General features: G+C 32.5%; 2 protein-coding genes, 1 long non-coding RNA gene and 1 pseudogene across 8 annotated transcripts; 1 reads left to right on the forward strand and 3 right to left on the reverse strand.

Moving 5' to 3' along the window:
* Positions 1-1,582: 1,582 nt before the first annotated feature.
* Positions 1,583-11,910, reverse strand: LOC111281764 (transmembrane E3 ubiquitin-protein ligase FLY1-like). 5 transcript variants are annotated; one of them, XM_089760881.1, is made up of 15 exons: positions 11,823-11,910; positions 10,349-10,421; positions 9,526-9,653; positions 8,063-8,178; positions 7,678-7,735; positions 7,048-7,114; positions 6,891-6,968; positions 5,473-5,630; positions 5,328-5,387; positions 5,081-5,174; positions 4,345-4,512; positions 2,903-3,231; positions 2,277-2,393; positions 2,027-2,192; positions 1,583-1,801 (listed from the first exon to the last, which is right to left on the reverse strand). In XM_089760881.1, exons 3-14 carry the CDS (start codon positions 9,628-9,630, stop codon positions 2,091-2,093), a joined length of 1,452 nt encoding a protein of 483 aa, XP_089617007.1. In that variant the 5' UTR covers positions 9,631-9,653; positions 10,349-10,421; positions 11,823-11,910; the 3' UTR covers positions 1,583-1,801; positions 2,027-2,090. The 5 variants fall into 5 exon arrangements, with proteins under 5 accessions (XP_089617007.1, XP_089617005.1, XP_089617009.1 ...); XM_089760879.1 differs by having other exon boundaries at positions 11,233-11,910; XM_089760883.1 differs by lacking the exon at positions 10,349-10,421.
* Positions 11,911-16,270: 4,360 nt separating this feature from the next.
* On the forward strand, positions 16,271-19,274 carry LOC111282541 (uncharacterized). 2 transcript variants are annotated; one of them, XR_002689249.2, is made up of 11 exons: positions 16,271-16,560; positions 16,663-16,722; positions 16,808-16,975; positions 17,067-17,133; positions 17,494-17,768; positions 17,855-17,959; positions 18,082-18,115; positions 18,269-18,390; positions 18,474-18,556; positions 18,767-18,808; positions 18,902-18,973. XR_002689249.2 is itself a non-coding variant. In XM_022870655.2 (11 exons), the coding sequence occupies exons 1-11, from the start codon at positions 16,354-16,356 to the stop codon at positions 19,125-19,127; spliced, it is 1,209 nt and encodes a 402-aa protein (XP_022726390.2). In that variant the 5' UTR covers positions 16,271-16,353; the 3' UTR covers positions 19,128-19,274. The 2 variants fall into 2 exon arrangements, 1 of the variants encoding a protein (XP_022726390.2); XM_022870655.2 differs by lacking the exon at positions 18,474-18,556 and adding an exon at positions 19,071-19,274.
* On the reverse strand, positions 19,241-21,149 carry LOC149518871 (uncharacterized). The gene is made up of 3 exons (XR_016342203.1): positions 21,048-21,149; positions 20,500-20,938; positions 19,241-19,920 (listed from the first exon to the last, which is right to left on the reverse strand). It is a non-coding gene; the product is annotated as an uncharacterized LOC149518871 (long non-coding RNA).
* Positions 21,150-22,199: 1,050 nt separating this feature from the next.
* Positions 22,200-23,258, reverse strand: LOC111282542 (uncharacterized; annotated as a pseudogene).
* Positions 23,259-23,552: the final 294 nt, after the last annotated feature.

Below are 23,552 nucleotides of genomic sequence, written 5' to 3' on the forward strand. Positions count from 1 at the left end.
ATCCAAAAAATTAAAGAAACCAAACATAAGAAAAAAAAGTACCTTCAATTATTAATCCAAAGCAAAAAAAAAAAAAAAAAAAAAAAAACACACACACACACACAACTTAACAAAAAAAAAACATGCATAAAAAAAATCCAAATAGAAAACCAAAACCTAAAAATCACAAAAAGAACAGTCTTTTTTTTTTCTTTTTTTAACATACAACAAAATAAAATCCCATTCAACTTAAAAATATATAAAAATAATTATAAAAACAAAACACCCACTAACCTTGAACTAAATCCAAAACAACATTTAACAATACTTGCACAAAAAAGATAATTAAATAAACAACACAAACCAATCTACAAAAAACCCAATGGACTATCATCCATGCAACATGTAACAAATATTTTAGACAAATATTTAAGAAAAAAAAACCAACATGCAAACCTTATAACAAAGTATACATGCAACCCACCTTTTGTGTCTTGATTTAGTGGCTAAGGAGATTTTATGAAGACATAGAGATTCTAGTTTCAAGCTAGGATCTCCTTTTCCTTGCAAGGGCTATACCTTCCTTTAAACCAAAAAAGTACACATGCAACCTCTAAATCCAAATAACTCCTATATCCAAATAACACCAACATGTAAACCTCACAAAAATTTATTTCCTATTTTTGAAATTTCTTTTGGGGTTTGTTAACACCTTAATGGAATCGATAAAAAAATATTACATTAAAATAATTTTGTTCAAAAACAAAAAAACAAAAACAAAAACCAAAAATTAGAAAACTTAAACCCCATTCAACAATTCAACTTCATGAAACAAAATTGAAGTCTGTAACACCAAAATCTTCCTAAAAAAAAAATCTAAATAAAATTATAAAACAAAACAACCCAAAAAATTGACCCAAAAACACATTAAAAAAATGAAAACCAAAAGAAAAAGACAAAAAACAAAACACATATAAATGTGTTTCACACTAGCATTCGTTTCTTTGAAATCACTGTTAATCATAAATAAAACAAAAGTCCAAAAAAAAACTTTGAAAAACATGTATAGTATATCTGACAAATAAAAAAAAAAAACTATAATGTTATCGTGTAAAAATAGAAGTCACCTATCATATTTCTAAGGCAAAACGTTTAATTAAAAAAACACACGTGCCATTGTCAAAATCCTCATGAGATCTTTTTTATATAGAATAGTATTGATGAATTTTATTAAAACAAATATTTGTTTAATTTATTGGCATGTGTTAATTGCTTACATATACGTTAATCACGCGCAAAACACTGACCAAACAAATAAAATATAATAAAACAAAAAACAAAAAACTAGTATATAAATCGAAACACGCCATAATTCATCATTTCATTTTGTTTGCTGAAGAATGTTCATAGGCATAAAAATGGTTTGACTCGTTATTGCCGCCTGGCGGGGCAATGGAATTCTAACCTTGAGTTGCAAAATTTGATTGAAACCCTCTATGTCTCATAACTTAGCAATAAGAAAATCAACACTTGGTTGATTTAGCAATGGACTGGCTATCTATATTCGAAAAGAGTTGGTAAAAAACATGGGGAGCCAAGGATGTATGAGAAACTTTTTTTTTTTTTTCCCAAGGCAATTTGAACTTATTTTGAAATATTTTAAGTGCATCAAATTTATACAATTGTACAATGAATACAAGAATGTTGCCTACAAACTGTTACTGTGTCAGTGACTTTTAAATTGCTTAGATGCTGTATCTCAGTCATCTTCTGACAATGGACCCAGGCAAAATGCGGGTATTGGATGGAATCTTTTCACCACCTGAAACAAAATATACAAGTGACACAGTTTGAAACATTTAGGAGTTAAACGAAGTAGCACTTTCCTCGTCAAAGATAAGCAAACCAAGAGGAACTTATCAAGAAATATATGAACGGATTGCAAGTTGGATGATGTGTAGTTTGCAAGAACACAAATGAGGAATCAATTTTATAGATATCTGAAAAAAGAAAATGTCAGACTTCAAGATTGACATTGAGTCGTTACCGCAATGAATAAGCTGGGGTCATCAATGGATCCAATGTTACATGGATAAAATGGAAAATTTTCTTTAAGCTGTTGGCAATGAACGCCGGCAAGTTGGGCATTCCATCTTTATGTCCATCCACCTTTGCAAACAACCAGAATGAAAGAAATGGCCGCATGGTGTTACCTGTTAGAGAAATAAAGTTTAAATAAAGTTCACAGTTGAAGAAAATGGCCTCGAAGAGCCCCACCAAATATCTCAACAGTATACCATGAAATCACTTGAACGCTGGGTGAGATCAATGGCAGTCATACAAATGACACAGTCTGTGGCATGACTTTTATTTGGATCATATCTTCTATGGTAGCTATATTTCTCAGGTAGGATCTGCAAGAAAAAATCAAAGTGAAATCTCCATAAGAGGTTTTTGGAAGCTTCAGGTAAATCCTAACACATATTGGAGACAATAAACATTTAAAGTCCCCAGCAGAACAAGCACATTTCAGTATGAAACAAGCGTATTGTAAATCAAACAAAATAAGATTCACTGAATTAGTAAGGGATGGAAAGGAGAAGTCCGGGACTCAGAGATTAAGATTTCCCCATATAAGAATAAAGAAAAAGACTCCGTATTGGAACAAGGGGAAGGGGTTCTAATAAAATGAGTTTCCTAACCACAGAAGACTTTCGTAAAAGCAGTCCTAATTAGCTGCAACAAGCCCTGGCCAAAGAAATTTCCCCAAGGTGCTTTCAGTCAAGTAGTATTAGAGGCACACATACATGCACTTAGAGTACGTGTAAATGTGCCTGCTCAGGGTTAATGAGCTACCACAAAGAGTGGAAGAGATGAAGACAAAAATGGTTATAAATGAAAAGAATAACAAATTGCATCTGACCTGATGAGGAATAAACCATCGAGATCCAAGATAGTGCTGAAGAAGAAGAATAGATGCTTGAAGTCCAATGAATACACCCAAACAGATACACCAGCTCTTGTCAGGCTCAATGCGCATGAAGTTGTGAGGGCATCCAAATATATATAATGGGATTGCTAGCCGAGTAATACTCATGCCTAAGACGTAATAAGGATGCAAAGGTTTTCTTGAATCACGAATAACATTGGTGATTATTTGAGGTATCCAAAAGCAGTACAGAAGGAGAAGTATAGGCTGCAAAAAATTATGAAACTCGTACATGACCAAAATGCCTCCTAAAAGGATCCCATCTGCAAATATTTCTACTAGATCAGATTAACCCATCAACTTGACATAAGCTTCATAATATAAGCAAGTAATTGATTCCAAAAGCAAGCAATTGGATAGTGTCATTGGAAAAGTAAGAAGCACATTGAACAGCTAACATTGAAGACTAATTAGAACAAACAGAGGAAGAAACACTAGCACTCCCTTGATCACTTCTCACATCATTTCTCCAACATGTATAACTTCTAAATGATATAATTTCCCTTTAATATTTGACACCCAAAAACCACTTTAGCCTTCTTAGCATCATCTCCCTATGTCAGAAAAATCAGTGCTTATGCCTTCTACAACCTTCTGTCAAAAACTTACAGCTTTCCACATAGTGGGTAAAATATGTCACTTTTATTCTAGCCTTACAGATTGAGCTAGCTCAAATTTTTTTCTCTCTATGCCTTTCACTTTGAATGTGAGATGATGTTCTTGCTACTATAACAGTAAAGAGGATCTAATTTGTTTGCACTACTATTAGCTTTTTGATGAAACCATCTTTTGGATTTTGCTGTAATTGAGCTTGATATCTATTTACAGGGGTTTAGTGTTTGGTTGTGTAATCCTGCAGGTTTCAGCTCTTCTTAATCTGTTATGACAGATTATACCGAGAGAATTAAGGGACCTTGTCTTATCAGTTTAGATACTAATGCCAGACTTATATCAAGATTTTTTATTCAAAGAGATAGATTAGATTTGCTTGTTTTGAAAGCTTTTTAATTAGAGACACAAAGGAGAGAAAGACTGAGGCATAATCTTTTTTCCAGGTGCATTCTGTTGATAGAATATGGTGTCTGAATAGTGGTATCCATACGAACAACATATGACTGGTTATACCATCAGAGATTAGAATAGGTAACAAGGGCAAAATGCAAGAGTTGGGAAAATCACATTCATAAAATTAAGGCTTTGCTAATTAGAATCTGATCTTACCAGCAGTTCTTTTAGAGAAAACTATCGAATGTGGGTGGTGGGTAAGTTAATGCAAGTGAAAGAGACAAGAATTATTTGTCTTTACATCACTTCCAGCAAATCATCATTTATATGAAATTTCTATCCACAAATGTAAACACTTTTCTGGCACTTACAGAAACGGCTATATAAGACTGATAGCTCACGCCGCATTGTCTCCCAACCTTCTCCATTATTCATAGGCCTACTTGCCTTCCATATTGCAAGAAGGTACCTCATCTCAAAAATGGAGAAGACTACAAACTTGAAGAATGCCGCAGTTGCAAAAGCATTAAATAAGGATTCTGTATACAAATAAAGCAACATGAACTTAGTAGAGATAGACCATTAAAAAGGGTATGGTGGTAGGAGAGATCCACTCTTGCATGTTAAGCCGCTAACCTACTATCTGGTTGCACAACAGATTCAACAAGCAGTTTCAAATGAAACCATTCTCATTTGATACTACAAGACATGCTTACAAGTACAAAGAATAATCTTTGAAACTCCTAGCAAACATTTTCACACTGAGTGCTATAGTGCCCATAGTCTCCACTGAGGTCGATGTGAAGATAACTCATCAAGTCCTAGTTTTGCATCCTCATTATGGTTGCAGATAGAACACAACCACTCGACGGAGTGCAAATAATTGAAAAAGAAAAGATGAGAGAGACCTTATGTCCCTTATAGACTTATTTTACTGCAAAAATATGGCATATAAGTAGATAAAAGTTTGCATTTTTTTGGGAGTGTTAATCAACAAAAATTCTACATTAGACCCAGTGGGTTCAACCCTTCCTTGGACCCCATGCATAGCGGGAGCTTTACACACTAGGCTGCCCTTTTTTTCGGAGTGTTAATCAATAAACTTACCAACCAGTATTCCTGCAGTGAGATGTAAGAGGCAAAGATAAGCATCCATGATAGCCTGTTGCCCAATCATTAAAATTGAAACTTTCACAGCCCCCTGATAGATAAGAGTAAAAATACTTTTATTAATCACAAAGCAGGAAGTTAATGATTAATGCTATATCAAAAGATAACATCCATGCAAAATATGCTTGTTGCCTTGTCCTATACAATATATATATATATATATATACACACTTTAAATTCTTACCGATTGTGTGTTGCTGTGTTCCATTTGTCGAATTAACAAAAGGACTTGAAGGAAAGAGACCTGATGAAAAACAATTAAGGAATCCAGCCAAAACAGGCCAGTAACATTTCCTTGAAAATAAAAGGGGACGATGTATAAAGGATACAAAGGTGACCATTAAGGTGTAGTTGACTGCTTTGTTGTAATAAACTTCAATATTGACAGAAGTTGCATTTAACAGTAAAGGTGAGAAACAATTTCCATCATCGTCCACTGCAGGACTCTCCATCAATCCTTCGATGTGATAAAGATAATGATCTCCATCTATAAAAGTTCAAACAACTTCTGAATTCCAATACTTATATTATCATAGAACTATCTGATGCCAGCAGATATTTCCGATCAAATAAAAATCTTGCAGTTGTAAGAGGTGATCAATACTTAACTTCCCAAGCTAACTTGGCCTTTCAGCTGCAAGTACCATTTGCCAGGGGTATAAAAGAACCGAACATGAACAAATATTGCTACATTCAGTTCGTTTAGTTATTAGAATGTTCAAGCTCAATTTGGGATTGTTCCATTCCGTCTAAGTTAAACGAAACAGACATGTTCACAAACATATAAACGAACATAAACTAATAACTAAGAAATTGATCTTGCAAACCAATTACTTGGGTTCTCAAGAGTGAAGGGACATGCCTATTTATAAAGAGTTTCCTTCCCTACATTGGTTTTCCAAGCTATGTGGGACAAAAAGACTATAAACAAAAGTCTCCTCTATATCTTTTCTATTATGCATTTTAAGTTATTAAAAATTATGTTTACAATAATATTTTTTAAAACATTATGAAAAATTTTTAATATATGTCTAAGTATACTTTTCAATGTATTAATATTAAATTGTGATTAAAATCTTATTAACAGATATTTAATCATAAAGTAATCATCTTAGAAGGAATAAAACAAAATATAAACAAGTATTTATTGAATTTATTCACGAATGTTAAACGAATTTATTCGCGAACATAAATGAACAAAACAAACTTATGTTCGTGTTTGATTTGTTTATTAAATAAACATTAAAATGTTGTTCAAAATCGTTTGTCAAGTTTAATAAATGAACATAAACGAACAGAAACCGAATATGTTTACAAATAGTTCGTCAAAAGTTCTATTCATTTACACCCTACCATCTGGTAAGTAGCTTCCAGTCAATGCACATTCCAATGACATTTTTCAGATGTGTGTTGTTCAAAAGGAAGATAACATAAGAGTAGCTAGATAAAAAAAAGACCATTTTTCCCAAACTGGTGGACCATTGTTAAATCTTAAGTAGTCTTAATACCCAAACTCCATACAGGTAGGCAAGAGAGCCCAATTGTTTGAAATGCCAGTTTAGAGATTTAAGTCCATGAAGATTCATAAGTCAATATTTCTTCTGCAGTTGCTTAAATTAAGATATTATGGTTAAAAAGATATTCCCAAACATATATTTTTCAAGAAACTGATCAGAGAAGAATATAACAGTACAAGAAGGGGATGAGGGTTGATGAATGAAATAAGAAGCTGAGATAACTCAAGTACCATTTTGGCTGGATGGGATGCGTGAAATTTGGGCTGCAATTTCCATATTGCAATGTTTCTCCATCTCATAAATTGGTGCTGCAATAAGAGAAAAATAATATTCACTATTATTTAAATTTTAACTTGACCTTAAGGCAAGGGAACTAGTAAAACTTACAATTTTTTCTTCTCCATATTTTGTCTTGTGGAGATTCTTGGAACACGTGAGATGAGAAAACTCCAAGCTGTTCAAAGATATTGAAAGTTAGAAATCACAACAATCCTAAATTAAATTTTATACAAAGGACACCTAAAATTGTCTGCAAAACATATCCCTAACTCAAACATTAATTAAGAAAGCAACTCTCACAAATAGTCATCCAGAGCCTGCTGCAGCATGCAGAGCTATAAATAAGAGTCCATAACTCACAAATACAGAATCAAATATCTTGCAACATCAAACCAAACTCAGTCAGAATTAAAACTTTAAAGGAAATCATCTTCTTTTAACTCGGTACCAACTTGGTTTAAGTTAAAAAAGCCAGCTCCAAATCCAATACATAGGCTTAACAGACCCAACCTCAGAATGAAATTATACAAATACGCTAAGCAGTTGATTGTTTTATCCTGTTGACCCAACATTCCAGATAATAACATTACTCTAACAAAAAACTTTTGGAGACAAAAGAAAGAAACTAGCATCATGATACAATCCATTGTAAATGGGAAGCCATTCCCAAAGTCTAAATGTTGTAGAATCAACATTAAATACTAGTGAACCATCAACGAGTATGATACGAAGCATTACCAAATGATACGGGTTAGACAAAATATAATCTTCCTGACCCATCTCTCCCTCCTTTCCACTGCAACAGTGCACCAATAGAATATGTCAGAGTTGAAATGTATTGAGCAAATCAGATACAAAATATCTCATCATAAAAGGGCATAGAAATGGAAGTAAGAAAGTTAATAACAATATTGCCATCACCCTTTGTCCAGACAACAATCCCCCTCTCCCAAAAGTTTCCCCATGTCAAATAGAATCATAAAAAATTAGGTAATGACGGTTTGAAATACTTTATTCTGAACCCTTTTTTGCAGCCAGTCCACTAGTATGCATTTCTTGGTCAAGCAATATCCTATCAAACTGAAAGAATGTTCAATGAGCAACCAATATACTTCAGATTTACCTGTTAGCTACCATTCGAAGCTGTCTAAAAGGCCATATATATACACCCTCTACTCTTATTTGAGCACCACCAACATTGTGTTCATTATCAAACACATCATGGAAAATAATTACACCCTGTTGTCAGTACCAAGAACGAGAAATAAAAGTCAGACAATAATTCACAATAATAAAATGCAGCCAAGAGCATTTAGAAGCTATATTCTTTATAAAGAGAGGAGTTCTTACTACAAAAGAGTGGAATAAATATGATTAGGCAAACAAATAAAGAGGAAGAAAGAAAATCAAACTCCATAACAAAGTCGGTCTATCATGAGATGTTTCTTGTGGAATTTCTCATCATTAATAACCAAATCATGTCTTCAGGCCAACCATAGAAAACATAGTTCTTTTTTTTCCTTTTTGTTACATCTAGAAACATAGTTTTAGGGCGATGCTGAGAGAGAAATGGATGTAAATCATAGGATTCTAGTACAATGGGCAAGATGTGAAATGCGTCAGGTGTGTTGTGTGATCGCAACATGCCTTTAATGTTAAAGGTGAAGTAGTATAAAACAATTATAAGGCTTTCGTTGTTATATGGAACTGAGTGTTGGGCCATTAAGAAACACTCTAAGAAAAAAATGAGCATTGCTGAGATGAGGATGCTTAGATGGATGTATGGTAAGATTAGAAGAGACAAAATAAAAAATGAAGAGATTCAAGGAAAATGAAGAGTAATCCGAATTGTCAAAAAGATAAGAGATGGCCATTTAAGATGGTTTCGACATATGAAACATAAGCCTATCTATGCACCAATTAGGAGAAATGACCTTTTAGATTTAGGAAGGACCAAAATTTCTAGAGGTAGACCACAAAATACATGGATGCAAGTAATAAGAAATGATACGGGGGTTAAGGAAGTAGATGAAAAAGTTATTTTTTATAAAAATGAGTGGCATTAGAAAATTCAAAATTACGACCTGACATGATTCTTTTTTTGACCTTTCATACAGTCGACCCAGAATTATGGAATATAAGGTTTAGTTTGTTGTTATTGTTGTATGAAAAAAGCCCTTTGAGATGGTTTGGACTTGTGAAATATAAGCCTATCTATACACCGATTAGGAGAAATAAGCTTCTGGATTTGGGAAATACCAAAACCTCTAGAGGTAGACCATGAAAGATGTGAATGCAAGTAATAAGAAATGATATAAAGGTTAAGGAAGTAAATGAAACAGTTGTTTTTTATATAAATGAATGACGCAAGATAATTCAAAACTACAACCTAACATGATTCCTTTTTTGGCCTTTCACATAGCCAACCCCAGAATTATGGGATATAAGGCGTAGTTGGTTGTTGTTGTTAAAAACATAGTTCAGTTGCTCTAACAAGTTTAGAGAACACTTTAGCAAAAATTTGAGAAAGATATATAAATTAATCATGAAGAGTGAATTCCTTCAAACAATCCAGAATCCACTTACCTGAATATAATGTACACCGTTTATTTTTGTTGCTGTGCTAACTAATTCAATGACTGAATCACCAGCCGATTTCCTGAAATCAGGAAATTTGGAAGAGCTATTCATAGACTCCCGAAATTTCCAAGTCCCTACAATTTCCAAGGATACATCAATCAGATCAACAAACAATTGCAAACACAAATAAATGTGCTTAATGAACTCAAAGATTGAATTTAATCCATTCAATTGGCAGTGAATTTAATCCACTCAATTGGCAGTACTAGTAAATTAAAAATTTCAGAAAAGCACTTATGCAATCCAAACAATTCATTAGTTTCCTCAATTTCTTTTTTATTTATTTATTTTTATTTTATTATTTTTTTTTTTTTCATATCAGAACCTGTTCTTAGCTTAAAACAACTTCTAATCCATAAGCCATCCTAATACCACCTGTCTTTACATCCATAATATTTTGACATGAAGCAAGTATCTGCAACTTAGAAGTGGCCTAGCAGTTTTAGGGTAAATACAATTCCTATTATATTTTATATTGATTGTCCTCGGACTGTGGCTTTGAGCTTTTGACAAAAGATGTTTTTACCAATATTTCCAGGAAATTCTTAATCTAATCATGAATAACCAAAGTGAAAAATACTAGGTGTAGAGAAGATACTGGCAAAATAATATAAAGCTATGATAGAGATAATAAAAATCAACCACAAAACCACATTCTACTTCGGTGCGTGTAACAAGATCCAGAAAATAAATGCACTTGGTGGTAGCAGCTTTCCTAAAGCAGCAAGTCTAATATTGCAGATGGTTGAATTTGAGAACATTTACTGACCTCGATAAGTTCCTGTTATATTCCATGCATGAAATGGACCCAATTCACTCTCATCTTTTCTAACAAATAGCCACTACAAGAAGCATTAAAAAATCAAGAAATTTATAGCACCCAAAATCTCCAACGTGAATTCTTCCAAAAATAACCATATCACCCAAAATGAAGAGTGCAAGGGGTGAAAAACCCATGGAAAATGCGAATAAAAGCAGAAGACCCAGTCCACTTTTTCTTAATAGTTTGCTCCAGACAATCAACAAATGAAATCTTTGTCAAACACTTTGGAGATGTAGCTAAAGTGAACTAATCATTAAAAAAAAAGGCTTTAGAAAAAGTTGATATCATTTTTCAAAACATAAAACAATCATTCATCCCAAATTCCCAACGAAACGTTTTTTACTTGTCTAATTTTATTTTATTTAAGCTGAATTTCTCAGCAAAAAATGAAGCATGAACAAATTCATGGCACTAGAGGAAACTTTAAGCTATCTCTATTTAGCTCTCCATTTTGAATATCTACCCATCAACTGAATCTATTTTGTTCTGTTTCGACCACATATGTTCCCCTCTATATGAAATTTATCATAGGGCTAGATTCATTGCTCTATTGCACCATCAAACTCGACATTACCCGCATCCATTTTGCAGCATTTCATTATGCATCACCAAAAATGTAACTAGTAAAATCCTATCAAATTGCAATAACTAAAGCACTAAAATTCAGCGAAAAAAAAAATCTGAACTTGACAAAATCTGAAACATAGTAACCAATTACAACTACAAGTCTACAATTTCAACATCCAAAGTCAAAACCATACCCCCAAATTTTCATCTTTGCATAAAACATCAAATTTAACAACAATTACGTTCAATAAAGAAGCACGAACCTCATCGCCCCATGACGAAGCCCTCTCTCTTATCGGTCTAAGTCCAGACACTGGCTTTAACAGAACAAAACCAAGCCATAATCCAAAAACGACCCTAAACACAAACCCTAATCTCCTCTTCCTTGAAATCCACAAAGGACCCAAATATTCCCTGGTGACCATACCAAAACCCCAGCTTCCCATTTCACAAATAATACCAAATTTATTTTTAGAGAAAAAAAAAAAAAAAAAGAGAGAGGGAGGACTTTAACTTCAATTCCCCTCCAAGAATGAAAATATGTTTACAAGCTGATTTAGAAGATAGATACAAGAAAATGATCCAAACCCACTGCCCATTAAGGAGAAAGAGAAAGAGAGATTGCTTCAAGTAGAGTCAAACAAATAGGAAATAACAAACGAACCAAGCAAAGGGATCAAACAGTAGAAAATGAAAGCTTAACAAACTAAATTCTCTCTCCGTCTTTCTTCCCTTCTCTAGGAGAAATTTAATTCTTACTTTGGACTACTATAAGGGCTCTCACCAGAGGGTTTTGGCCCAGACAGAAACAACAGAAATTTACAAAATATTATTACAAGAACGTGAAGCATACATGGAAAATCTTTAATCTCAAAATTTAGGGGAAGCCGTAGTTCGTTGCTGTTGGCATGTCTTCTGAGTTCGGGTAAATTATGATGGTCAGAGAGAGAGAGAGAGAGAGAGAGGGGGAAGAGTCTCTGGTCTCTGAGTTCCGTTGATTGGGACTTGGGGGATACGCGCTGCTTGGCGGTTTAGAGTCACGTACCAATTAAAGAGAGAGTCAACTATAGTTTTTTATTTTTTTATTGTCTTTAAATAATGTTATGGTGTTGATTGGTGCAATTAAAATATTTTGACTTGATAAGTATAAAAAATAAAATAGTATTAAAATATTTTTTGAAATTTATTTAGCTGCCAAACCTTTTGATTTTTTGTTTGGCCACTCTTCCATATCGTGAGAATCTGATTCTTTACTTGTGAAGTTTAAGTTGTCCGAAATTATGAAAACGATACCACCATTTTTGGTTTTTTTTTTTTTTAATTTCTCAAATTATGAAGTAAGGATCCAATCAATGCAAATAAATAAAATGGAACTGGTCAATAATTCTCTCAACCCTTCATGGACAACTACAAGCTATACAATTTCAATGATTTTATAATTATATATATGTTTTTTATTATTTCGCTTTTACGTATATAAAAAATTAGCTGAAACGACTCAAGATAAGATAAAAATATATTGATATTAAAAAAAAAGTACATCCTATATATATAAATCCTGCAATTCTATTTTTGTTTGTTCATTACACGTGTTGCTTCCTCCTATTTAGTTTTTTTATGTGGGCTCCACTTAAAAAAATACATGCACACCTTTTTTGTTTTTTGTTTTGTCTTTTTTTTCTTACGTGGGCCTCACTTTTCAAAATAAATGCAAACCTTAAGGTTATACCTGGATTAAGAAATTAAGAAAAATGAGAGAAAGAAAGCGAAAAAAAAAAGAAAAGAAAGGGAGATAAATTTTTTTTTTATTTGATTTATCATTTACATTTTAATAAACAAAAAAGAAATTGAATATCCCTCATTTCCTTCATAAACTTCAAATTTTAATTATCTTAAATTAGGGTAACCAAGAAAGAAAGGAAATGATTAAAATTTTTTAAATATAAAATAATTTTTATATCCTTATTATATTTTATCATTTTTTAAGAATACTATGATAATATTCAAGTTTAACCGTGTTAACCATTTATGCTACCTTTAAATTTTTTGCAACTCATTTCTCAATTTTTTTTTGTCAATAATTTCAAATTTTATATATTTTTAATTTATGCTTACGTCTTTTTTTTTTCATTTTATTATCACTTTATAAATTTTAAATAATAAAAATAAAATAATATGACAAAACATATACAATGATAGAAAAATACTAATACTTAAACAAATTTATGATTAGTTTTATCTTAATAATAAATATTTTAGTTTTTAATTTTTCTCATTTATGGATTATTTTTGAAAGAAAAATATTTTAGTATAAAAATAATTCTAAACATACATTTTTATGAATTAATTATTAATAATATTCTCTTTAATTGAAATTATTTCATTTTTTTCAAATTTTTTAAAAATAATTAATATCAAGATTATTCACATTATAGAAAAATATTTATTTTAAAAGGGTATAATTGGAACAATATAATATAGTATCTTATTTCCTTTCATTTTCACAACTTAACAAAGGTTATGATCAATCCTTTCCTTTTCTTTCTTTTACTCATTTTATCTATCCAAAAAAGGAATGAACTATCACTTCATTTTCTCTAAAAACCTTTATTTTCCTTTTCTTTACTAATTTTAATCCAAACATAGGCTAAAAAAGAAAGAAGTGAAAGAGTCACATTTGTTCTCTTTTTTATTATATTTTTAATTTAAAAATAAAAATAAATGGGTCATTTTTAATTTAAAAAAGAAAAAAATTAAAAAATAAGCTATTTTAAAAGAAGTGAGGGAGTCACATTTGTCCATTTTTTTTCTTTCCTTTATTTCTATATTTTTTCTAACCATTTGATTTAAAAAAATAATAAAGAAATGGATAAGTTTATCTTTTTTTACCAACCCTTCTGTCTTCTCCTATATTTCATGCCATTTGTCTTCCATCTTTTCTCTTTTCTGTAATACTTCATGCCATTTGCTTTTCATCCTTTCTTTTTTTTCTAATATTTCACATCATCTGCCTTCCATACTTTTTCAATTTTTGTTTTCTGAAGATAAGATTAGTTTGGATTGTAGACACAAAATTTTGTTTGATATATTTTATCTTTTTAATCCAGTCTTGTTTTTATAATTAGGTCTCAATCATCAATTTTTCAAGCCTATTAATGGTTCATTTTCAAATGCTCAAAGATGAAGTCTAATGTGAGCTTTATAGTGAGATTCGTTGTAATAGCCCAAATAAATGTCTAATTGACTCGATAAAAGCCTATTGTTGGTACAAAATTTTACTGATCAGGTTGTTAGTGGAAGTGGGCAATTGTCAAAAATTATTATTAATGGGTAGATTGCTGTTAATATCATGTTAATTAATTGCTATTACAATTGAATGACATAAATTTTTATTGTTTTTGGTTTTTTCTTTTTCTATGGAGATGGGTCAAAAAGAGGAGATTGAACGATACTTTATCCAAAAAAAAAAAAAAAACAATTTAATTGAAGAGACAAAAAAAAAAGAGTAAACAATTGTAGAAATTTTTGTGAAAAGTGGAAAGAAACACATGTTATGCACAATCCTATGGTAGATTTTGAAAACCAAATAGGAATTATTAGGTGGCTTGGTAACTATAGTTTTACAAATGTAAGTTAACTTGAACATAGTTTTAATGGTAATTACAATTTAAAATATTCTAAATGGTAGTTAATTTTAAATATTTTTGGTAAATTTTCACTACAAATATTGCAATGTATCTTTTCATACTAATTTGGCATATTTTTTTATAGCTTTAAATCAACTCTAAAGTATGTTAAACTAAGCAACTTGGGAAAGTAAAAGAAAGAAAAAAAAAGGGTTTTAACTTCATACATTCACATGCAAATCCACCATGCCATGTCTTGTAGGGTACAAATAATATAAATACAACTATTGTTGTTTTAGATTTATACATTTAAAAAAATACTTGCATTTAGAAAAGTTCATTGTATAAAGAAAAAGAAAAGTTAATTATAATTTCAAAGGTATTCATCAAAATCTATAACTATAATATAAAATTAATCTTTTAATTTTCATTGTTCAAACAAGTTTTCACCAAAATTGTCAATTTTATGCCATTTGTTATATTTTGATTGACATACAGATTAAGTTAAAATAATCTTTTTAAGTCTTTAGATATTTTAAAGATATTTTTTTCAAAAAAATCATAAATTTTGGTACCTCACAGCAATTAACAGACGCACAAAAAACTAGGGGAATACACAAACAAAAAATTCATAAGCAGAAACTTGCCCGTCATAACCTGAAATTCTTGCACCACCACATCATTCTTTGTACTCCCCTCACACAAACAGAGCATAAAGCACAGGCATAACAGATTGAAACCCAAAATAACCTCAGTCCCTCTACCTCTTAAACTGCTACTGTGAACCACCCACCAAACCCATATACTAGAATCAACCATCAAATAAAAGAAGGATACAAATGAAAAGTAGATTAGAAGGACTAAAAGAAGAAATAAAAAGGAAAAAGTAAGAGGAAGGATAAGCTTAAAGGGTTTAAAAATAGAATTAAAAAAAAAAAAAGAAAGAGAAAGGCTGGTGGGCAGCCACTAATGGTGAGAAATAAGGGAAAGAAGGGAAGATGAAACCTAGTACGCTTTTATACTGAAATAAATTGCAACATTTTAGAAGACTTAAAAGAAAATGAGAAAGTAAGGGTTAAGTAATCTTAGTCCAATTAAATCTAAATTTTTTAGTTATGTCAAATGTTAAATTAGTAAGGTGTTTAGGAATATTGTATGGTATACTTTTTACCATTTATTACATATATAAATTATGTTATATTTGTATATTTTTAATGATAAATTTAAGATTAGTGATTTTATTCATTTACATAAAAAATTGATGATGATGATGATGATGATGACGATAATAATAAATTTTTCAATAATTAAAATTGGATTTTTTTAGTAATTTAAAAAAAAAAAATTTTAAGATAAAATATTCATTTAATGAGTCAAAATATGAAGAGAATATTTTGAAAATAATATATACGTGTGTGTATATATATATATATATATATATATACTCTGGTTTGAGAATTAAATTCAAGTAATTATTAAAAATTCAGAATAAATTAAAATCGCATATGTATACTATTAATCATATTTAAATAATATATTTATTTTATATTAAAATGTTATGATATTAAATAATTAAAAATTATAAAATATTTTACTAATTAATTATTATTATTTTTTGAATATGTGTGAATTCAAATTGTTATATAAAAGACATATATTCAACGAACTCAAAAAAAAAAAAAATAGTCGCAGTCGTTAGTAGCGGGCACAATTTCTTCAAGTCTCACAGTTCATAAAATTTTACAAAAAAGAGTAAAAATGGAAAAACCAGAAGTGAAAGGGACGGTGACGTCGCTGTCGTCGATGTTCCCGGCGGAGGAGGTGCAGAAGGCGGCAAACCGGGTGGCAGAGACGCTTTCAGAGAAGCAGAATGAGATGAATCAATTGAGAGAATTCATTGCCGATAACACCTCCCTTATCAACCTCGTTCAAAAGCTCCCCGAAGAACTCCACCACGATATCATGGCAAGCATATCCACTTAAAGTCAATCAATTTTACTAGCATTATTTATGCTCATTTTTTTTTTTTTTTTTGAAAAAGTAAGTTATTTGGTTGTCTTTTCTCAGGTTCCGTTTGGGAAAGCCGCGTTCTTTCCTGGTCGTTTGATTCACACGAACGAGTTTCTGGTATCATTTTTTTGTTTACGGTCAATTAGGAGGTTAATTTTAAGTTAAAAACTTTGGGCATTTTCCTTCTAAGAATTCGTTGCAGGTTCTACTGGGAGAAAGTTACTATGTGGAAAGAACAGCTAAACAAACAGTTGAAATTCTAAAGAGAAGAGGGAAATCATTGGAGTCCAAAATGGATGCGTTGGAGGCCTTCATGCAGGATCTTAAAGCTGAGGCTTCCTTTTTTGATTCCACCGCTTCTGAAGCAGCAGTAAGTTTCACAATCTCCTTTCCTTCTGCTTTTTAATGGGTTAAATTAGGCTTTGGAATCTTTACCTATGACTGTGATTTTATTGTAACAGGAGGATCTTGTGGAGATTAAAGAAGAGTATGAGGAGGAGAATTCTACTGAAACGGAATCTCAGTCAGGTACGCGCTTTCTGCTTTTTCTTTCTTTCGTATCAGCAGCATGGTATTGCAACTATGGAGTCTACTTGATTTAGTAAAGATGATAGTGAGCCACTGGATTCTGAATTATGTTTTATACAAACCTAATTGTAGTGCCCGTTGCTTGCAATGTCTCTTTAACATAATGAGCATCTTTAACACGTTGCTTTAATATCCTACTCGTTCATATGTTTCTAGATTTTTTATTGCCAAGGCACTTGTTATCAGGCAGCCAACTTATCTGATGTTTGTTACTTTTATTCTTAATTGATTAGGATGAAATGGTTATTGATTATTTTTCTGACGTTGAGGATTTTAAATTAGACAACTTTTTCTTTTCAGGTGAGCTGGAGCAAGAATCTCCTAGTTTTGCTGAAGCAGACAATACAATGGTTGCATCTGAGGATGATGAATTTGCTCGTATAATGTCAAGGTTGGAAGCACTTGAGAAAGAAGAACTTGCAGCTGAAAGTTATGGAGAGAATGATGAAGATCAAGATACTGGTGCTGCTGTAAGTGATGGTGATGAAGATGAAGATGAGCAAGCTAAAGCTGTTTTTCACAGAAAAAAATATGAAGGTTACAGTTCTCTTGATCATGATCAAAGATATTCAGAGGTAATGTTGAAAGTTGAAAGTTGATTCTTTTAACCTGTTGAATACAATTATACATTGAATAATTTCTCTGGTCATTTGCAAAATAGGTGTATCAGTCAAGGAAACCACTACAGCAGTTGAAAGGCAAAGATTCAATGAACGAAGAGACATCTAGTAAATATCATCATCAGGATTTAACTAGTCAATTAGCAGTAAGAGATTAAATATTTGTATTCCTTCTTTATTCTTTTACTTTTTTGTTAGTGATAATCAACATCCTGAATTAATTTTTTTGTTACAAGCCATTGATTTTTGTATATTTTTGAAAATGCAGTGCACGGGATTGACAGTAGAACCTGTTATCAAAGGTTATTATTAATGGTGTTTGTTTCTGACTTCTGCATGTAATCAATCCTCTAAACTCAAGAAGGAAAAGAAAATATCTTACCTACCAATAGATGTAAATATCAATTCAAGTTTGTTTTATAGATGAGACAATTCCTTTATTTTGTCTTATTCAGGTAAAATGTCACATAGTCAAAGTATGCCTCAAGAAACAAAGATGTTAAATCCTTCGATAAATGCATCTGTGCCTTTTGAAAAGAGAGTGAAGTTTGAAGCAGAACATTCATCAAGAAATGAGGTATTTATAGCTTATATTTGAACTCTAGTATTCTTAAGGAAGCATCTCTTTAAACCTGCATTTTCTATCTTGATTGATGCAAGGCTTTTCTTCTTTGAATGTCCAAAAGTTGAAGATATCCTGCATAACAACTGCTGTTTCAAACAGTTACTCAATGCTTACTAAGGTTGGCATCCTGGTCTTTGAAGTGGTGGTCCTTCGGAGAAGGAAAAAAACAAAAACAACATAGTATCAATTATGTTATTTTGGAATAGATCTTCACATAACATCACTGGTTTTATTTTGAACTGCATCTTCTATAACTTTTAGTGGTACATGCAAGATTACCAAAGAAAAGGCTGTTAACTTCCATTTTAACTCCAATTTTGCGTTACAGAAATCTGTCCAGACCTCAAAATCAGGATTTGATAGTTCCAAGGTATACTTCCTCAAATGTTTTGGTTACTTTGTCATGGGCATAATACATGTTTATGTGCCTTTATCCATCATGATTTACTAACTGTTTGTGCAGGCTTTTACGGGCTCTATAGTAGAGCATACTCTGAATTTGGAGAAAGCTTCACCTGGACAAACTACATCACAGGTATTGCTGCTTATGCATCTTTTGGAGAGTATGTAACAATTAAGCAGGATTTTCATTGACTTCAAATTCTCATTGCAATTCTTTTTGTCCTTTGCAGTTTTCTGGTTCGCAAACTTCAAAGCCAGTGTCTAGATTCAAAATGCAAAGGAAGTAGCTACACATGGTTAAGAAATATGGAAATGCTGGAAATGTAACCTCTCTCATAGTTTGAGCGTCACCAGACACTTGTATGGGAATAGAATGTTATAATGAGACTTTTCACTCATGAATATTAACCCGCTTTATGTCACAGTATAATATGATCAACCATAACTAATTCCAGATCCTAATTGTGGGATGAAAGCTTTGTTTAGGTCTTTTTCCAGTGACAGTGGAAACGCAAGGTATTGTATATTGTTGTCTAAACCACTTTGACTCGATGGATTCTAGTGTGATGTGAAAATTACAGGGAAAGTAAATAAACCATTGATTATAATAAACATTGAAATTGTTTACTGCCCACTTCAGTTGCGTGAACTAGCCCAACCGTAAGCTTTGGAGTAGCATAAAACGATCACTAGAAATAAGGGTAGAGAGAAATGAAGAGTGTCTTTACAAGTCTGTGAGTGGAAGTGGACTTCCCAAAATTCCGTTCAACCATTAGATGACTCATTTTTCTTCCTCTTTTTGTAGTCCTAAAGGACAATATCCTTCTCCCAAGGAGTGGCAGATAGAGAGTAACCACCTATCGCACTCAACCACTCCCATGCCCTTGAACTGAGCTAGACGGCCATGTTGAATCTCTTCCTAGTCCCTGGTCGAGAACAACCCAGCTGATTCCCTCTTCCATGAAGCATTAGCATCTCTTCTCAGGTTATCATCCTTGGTAACGACTACCACCGTTTTCTGTTGAATCCCAGGTCTACTGTTGACAATGTCTTCATTACGATGGGCATATAACAAGATACCTGAAGATAAGGAGAACCATATTTACAGAAGTCAGTTGCTTAAGAGCTCTGCCTCTCCAACACCATTTTTATTATCCCATTTGATGCCAAATCCCTATGAAATGCACGTATTCAAATACGTAGCTTCTTTGGAGTAACCTATGTTATGGCACATATCTTTGTTGGCTTGTAAAAACCAACACAGAACAGAAAGCCAAACTGCATGTTAACTCAAAAAACGAAATATAACTACATCCATTTTGGTTTTGTCTCTATGTCGTGTGAAGAGAATGATAAAAACAAATCCATAAAAGAAATGATCAAATATGAATGAAACTATAGGCCATTGACTAAATGGAAACAGAAAAAAAGGAGGGAAACACAAGGAAGTAAAATGAAGTTACCCAAGTCTTCAAGGACTGGTTTATTAGTGGCAGCTCTCTCGAGCGATGGACCTGGGATGTCAGAAGGGATCTAGGAAACTCTAAAATCGAGACACAAGTATAAGGTAACATTGCAAATAATGTACGGGTAGGTCTAAAACTTAGTTAAATTACTGGGAGAGTAGTTTAGCTGAAAAAAAATCCCATATGCTTATACCTGCACGCCTTCGAAGTATATCCTCTTTTCCATTTTCCCAGAGACAGCAATGTTTGATGGCTGCTGTTTATACACCTAACAAGAATATACAAGTTCTTCAAGGGAACCAGCAGCAAGAAGGCAGAAAACCACAACATGCCGCCTCTGCCCAAAACGAAATGATCTGTCCTAGGGTTTTAAATCTTGGGCTGGGTTCCAGTTGGGATCAAATATAACCACAAGATAAGCACTTTAATGATTCAATCCGAGCCCACCATCTCGGGTTGATATAAGGAACACCTGAAACCAAAAGAAAGAAACAATATGAAATGAAAATTCAAATTACAAGCCTATTATCCTTGTGTTCGAGTTGGGAGGAAAAACACTAGTTTGCTTGGACTTGAGTGAAACTCATCAACAAGAGACTAGCGCATGTTGGCTGGAGTAGATCCGTCAAGTCCTGAAAAGCAATAACCATTTCGTTATAAGCAACTTTTCCTGAAATTGTTGTTTAATGCAATGAGCAAAAAATGGAAAAGATTGGTCCAAGAGATAGGATGGATACATACGATAAATCATTCGAACTTCAAATGTTCAAAAACCTAACTCTCAACTATATGAACAAGTTTTGCTATGAAATAGTGCACTCCTACCCCCAAAATTTGAAATAAAAGAAAAAAAGTCCTTTCATAGACTTGATTAAAATGAAAACAAGCTTAACTGATCTTACAACCTATTCTTTTAGCTTATTCCTCATTGAAGATTAAACCATTTTAAATGGAACTTTTGATCCCATCTCAATTTTGGAAGATAAAATGCTAAAATCAGATGAGAGTTCCAATCTAAGCAACTTTCCACAACTTTTGCGCATGAAACAATTTTGACTAGTGATAGTGATCTTCATTCAATATCTAAAGAAACGGGGACTAAAGACACATTATTACAAAAATCATTAACAGAAAGTTACTTTCCTTCTATTGGTATAGAAAACGTTTTCTTTATTTACTTCCTGCTCAAGAAAACTATGGAGTGAAAAAAAAAAAATTGTCTGCAGGACATACGTACATAAGTATATGGATTTTGGTCATTCTGAATATTTAAAATTTGGCTAGCATATTGAGTGAAACACAAGACGTGGCTGTAGAGGTCCAGATGTCATGGTTTAGTAACCTGACAACTCAAAAATTGGAAAATAACTATAAGCATGCCTCCCAAGCTATGGGCAGAACACCTGGTAGAGAAGCCCAATCTTGAGTGAAATAAATGCCATGGCTTCAATCTTTTTCAATAAAATCATCAGGTAGTAAATCAACAAAGCCCAAAGTTATGTCTCTTTCTCCTTCAAGTTTACCTATTACTGTACCAGAGTGAATATGATCTCCACCAGACAGACGTAAAGCTTTGGTTAGTACACGAAAGTGCATACCATGATTCTTCTGTCTATCAATAATTGCGTGCATTGTGCGATGGATGTGAAGAAATAGACCATTATCTCGCAATAATGAGTCAAGCTAGTATTTGCAGTGAACCCACCTGTTAAGTAATCGTGTATTACGATAGGAACTCTCAATTCTCTAGCAGATACGGCCCTTTTAATAATTTCTTCAGTTTTTTCTCACACCAATGTAAATTTAAATCTTTATTCTCATATGAGGGTTCTTTTAATCTTTTTTCACTAAATGAGGTATTGAAACCACGTCACTGTTGTATCACTGTTTACAAGGAAAAAACTACCATGTCAACTGAATTTTTTTTTTAATAAAAATTCTATTTGCTGCAAATGAATCTTGCGCGAAACCTCTTCAGGGGATACCTTCATCTTTCCAATTGAACCTATGCTGCAAATGATTCAGTGTCATTATGAGGCAGAGGGTTTATCTGCCATTTTCTAATGGTTCCATTCATAGATCCTGAGGCATATAATTCCTCTCTTGGTGAGAAACACACTCAGGGACAACTATGTTGACCTTTATTGCATGTTATCTCATTCCCAGAGTGAAAATAAAAGACACGAACCCATATATCTTCTCCTCTGGCAATGAATTTACTTTCATATTTCAATTCTAGTAAGTTTTATTCAATCGTGCATGGCATGTTGTAGCTTTTTACCAACCCAAAGCGGTTTGCATTCCAGAACTTAACCGTAAATCCATCTGCAGTTGTGATATATCGACCATCTTAACTCATTTCAGCATAGGTCACAGATGACTTGGTCTCTAGTGTTTACACTATTTTACCACTCCTCCATATTATCTTAATAGTGTCTGATCACTACGAATCGACACAACAGTTTTGACTGAACTAAGAGATTTGTCTTCTCTTGGAGGTGCATCTGAATGTTTAAAATCATAAATACGAAGGACTTTCTCTACTTCCCCAGTCAATAGAAGGTGTGTATCCCCTGAAAAAGCACAAGCTCGAACTCTATGCTTGTGTTCAAATTAGAACAATTCATCACCTGTTAGTGCATCCCAAACTTTCGCAGTAAAGTCAGCAGAACTGAAAACAGCACGTAATGCATTTGTATCCAATCAAACAATCCACAACGCACCCTTATGTCCTTTAAACGTTCCTATCCAATCTCCAGTTTCTCCATTCCTCAGCATGGGACTAGAATCTTTGCTGGTACTAATGAGGAAAAAGCCATCTAGAGTAACAGGACTGTAAAAGAGATCCACGATGGGGCGTGAGTGGCCGTGGCATACAAGTGGGACCGCAAACCTTTTCTTGTCCATCTCTTTTTTATTACAAATCAAACACAAATTATAAAAGAAATTTCTTTCTTTTATGATTTTCAAACAAAACAAGAAATGGTGGTAGTTTAATACAAGTGGGAAGACGTTTTGATTAGCGGGATTTGAGATTTGATTACATTAATTCTCATACACCCTGGGCCCTGAGCATATGATGATGCAAAAATGTTATGAAAAAATTAGAAAAAACTATTCGTTTACAAGAGTCTGAAGTCTGGCACAGAGTATCTAAAATCAAAGGACCAAACTATATAATATTTTCTACACTCATTTTAAAAAATTCTGGGAAAAGAAAATCGAGCAATACATAAAATATAAAAA

The sequence above is a fragment of the Durio zibethinus genome, chromosome 5, assembly GCF_047325235.1.
Source record: "Durio zibethinus cultivar Kanyao isolate XHJ-2024 chromosome 5, ASM4732523v1, whole genome shotgun sequence".
NCBI lineage: Eukaryota > Viridiplantae > Streptophyta > Magnoliopsida > Malvales > Malvaceae > Durio > Durio zibethinus.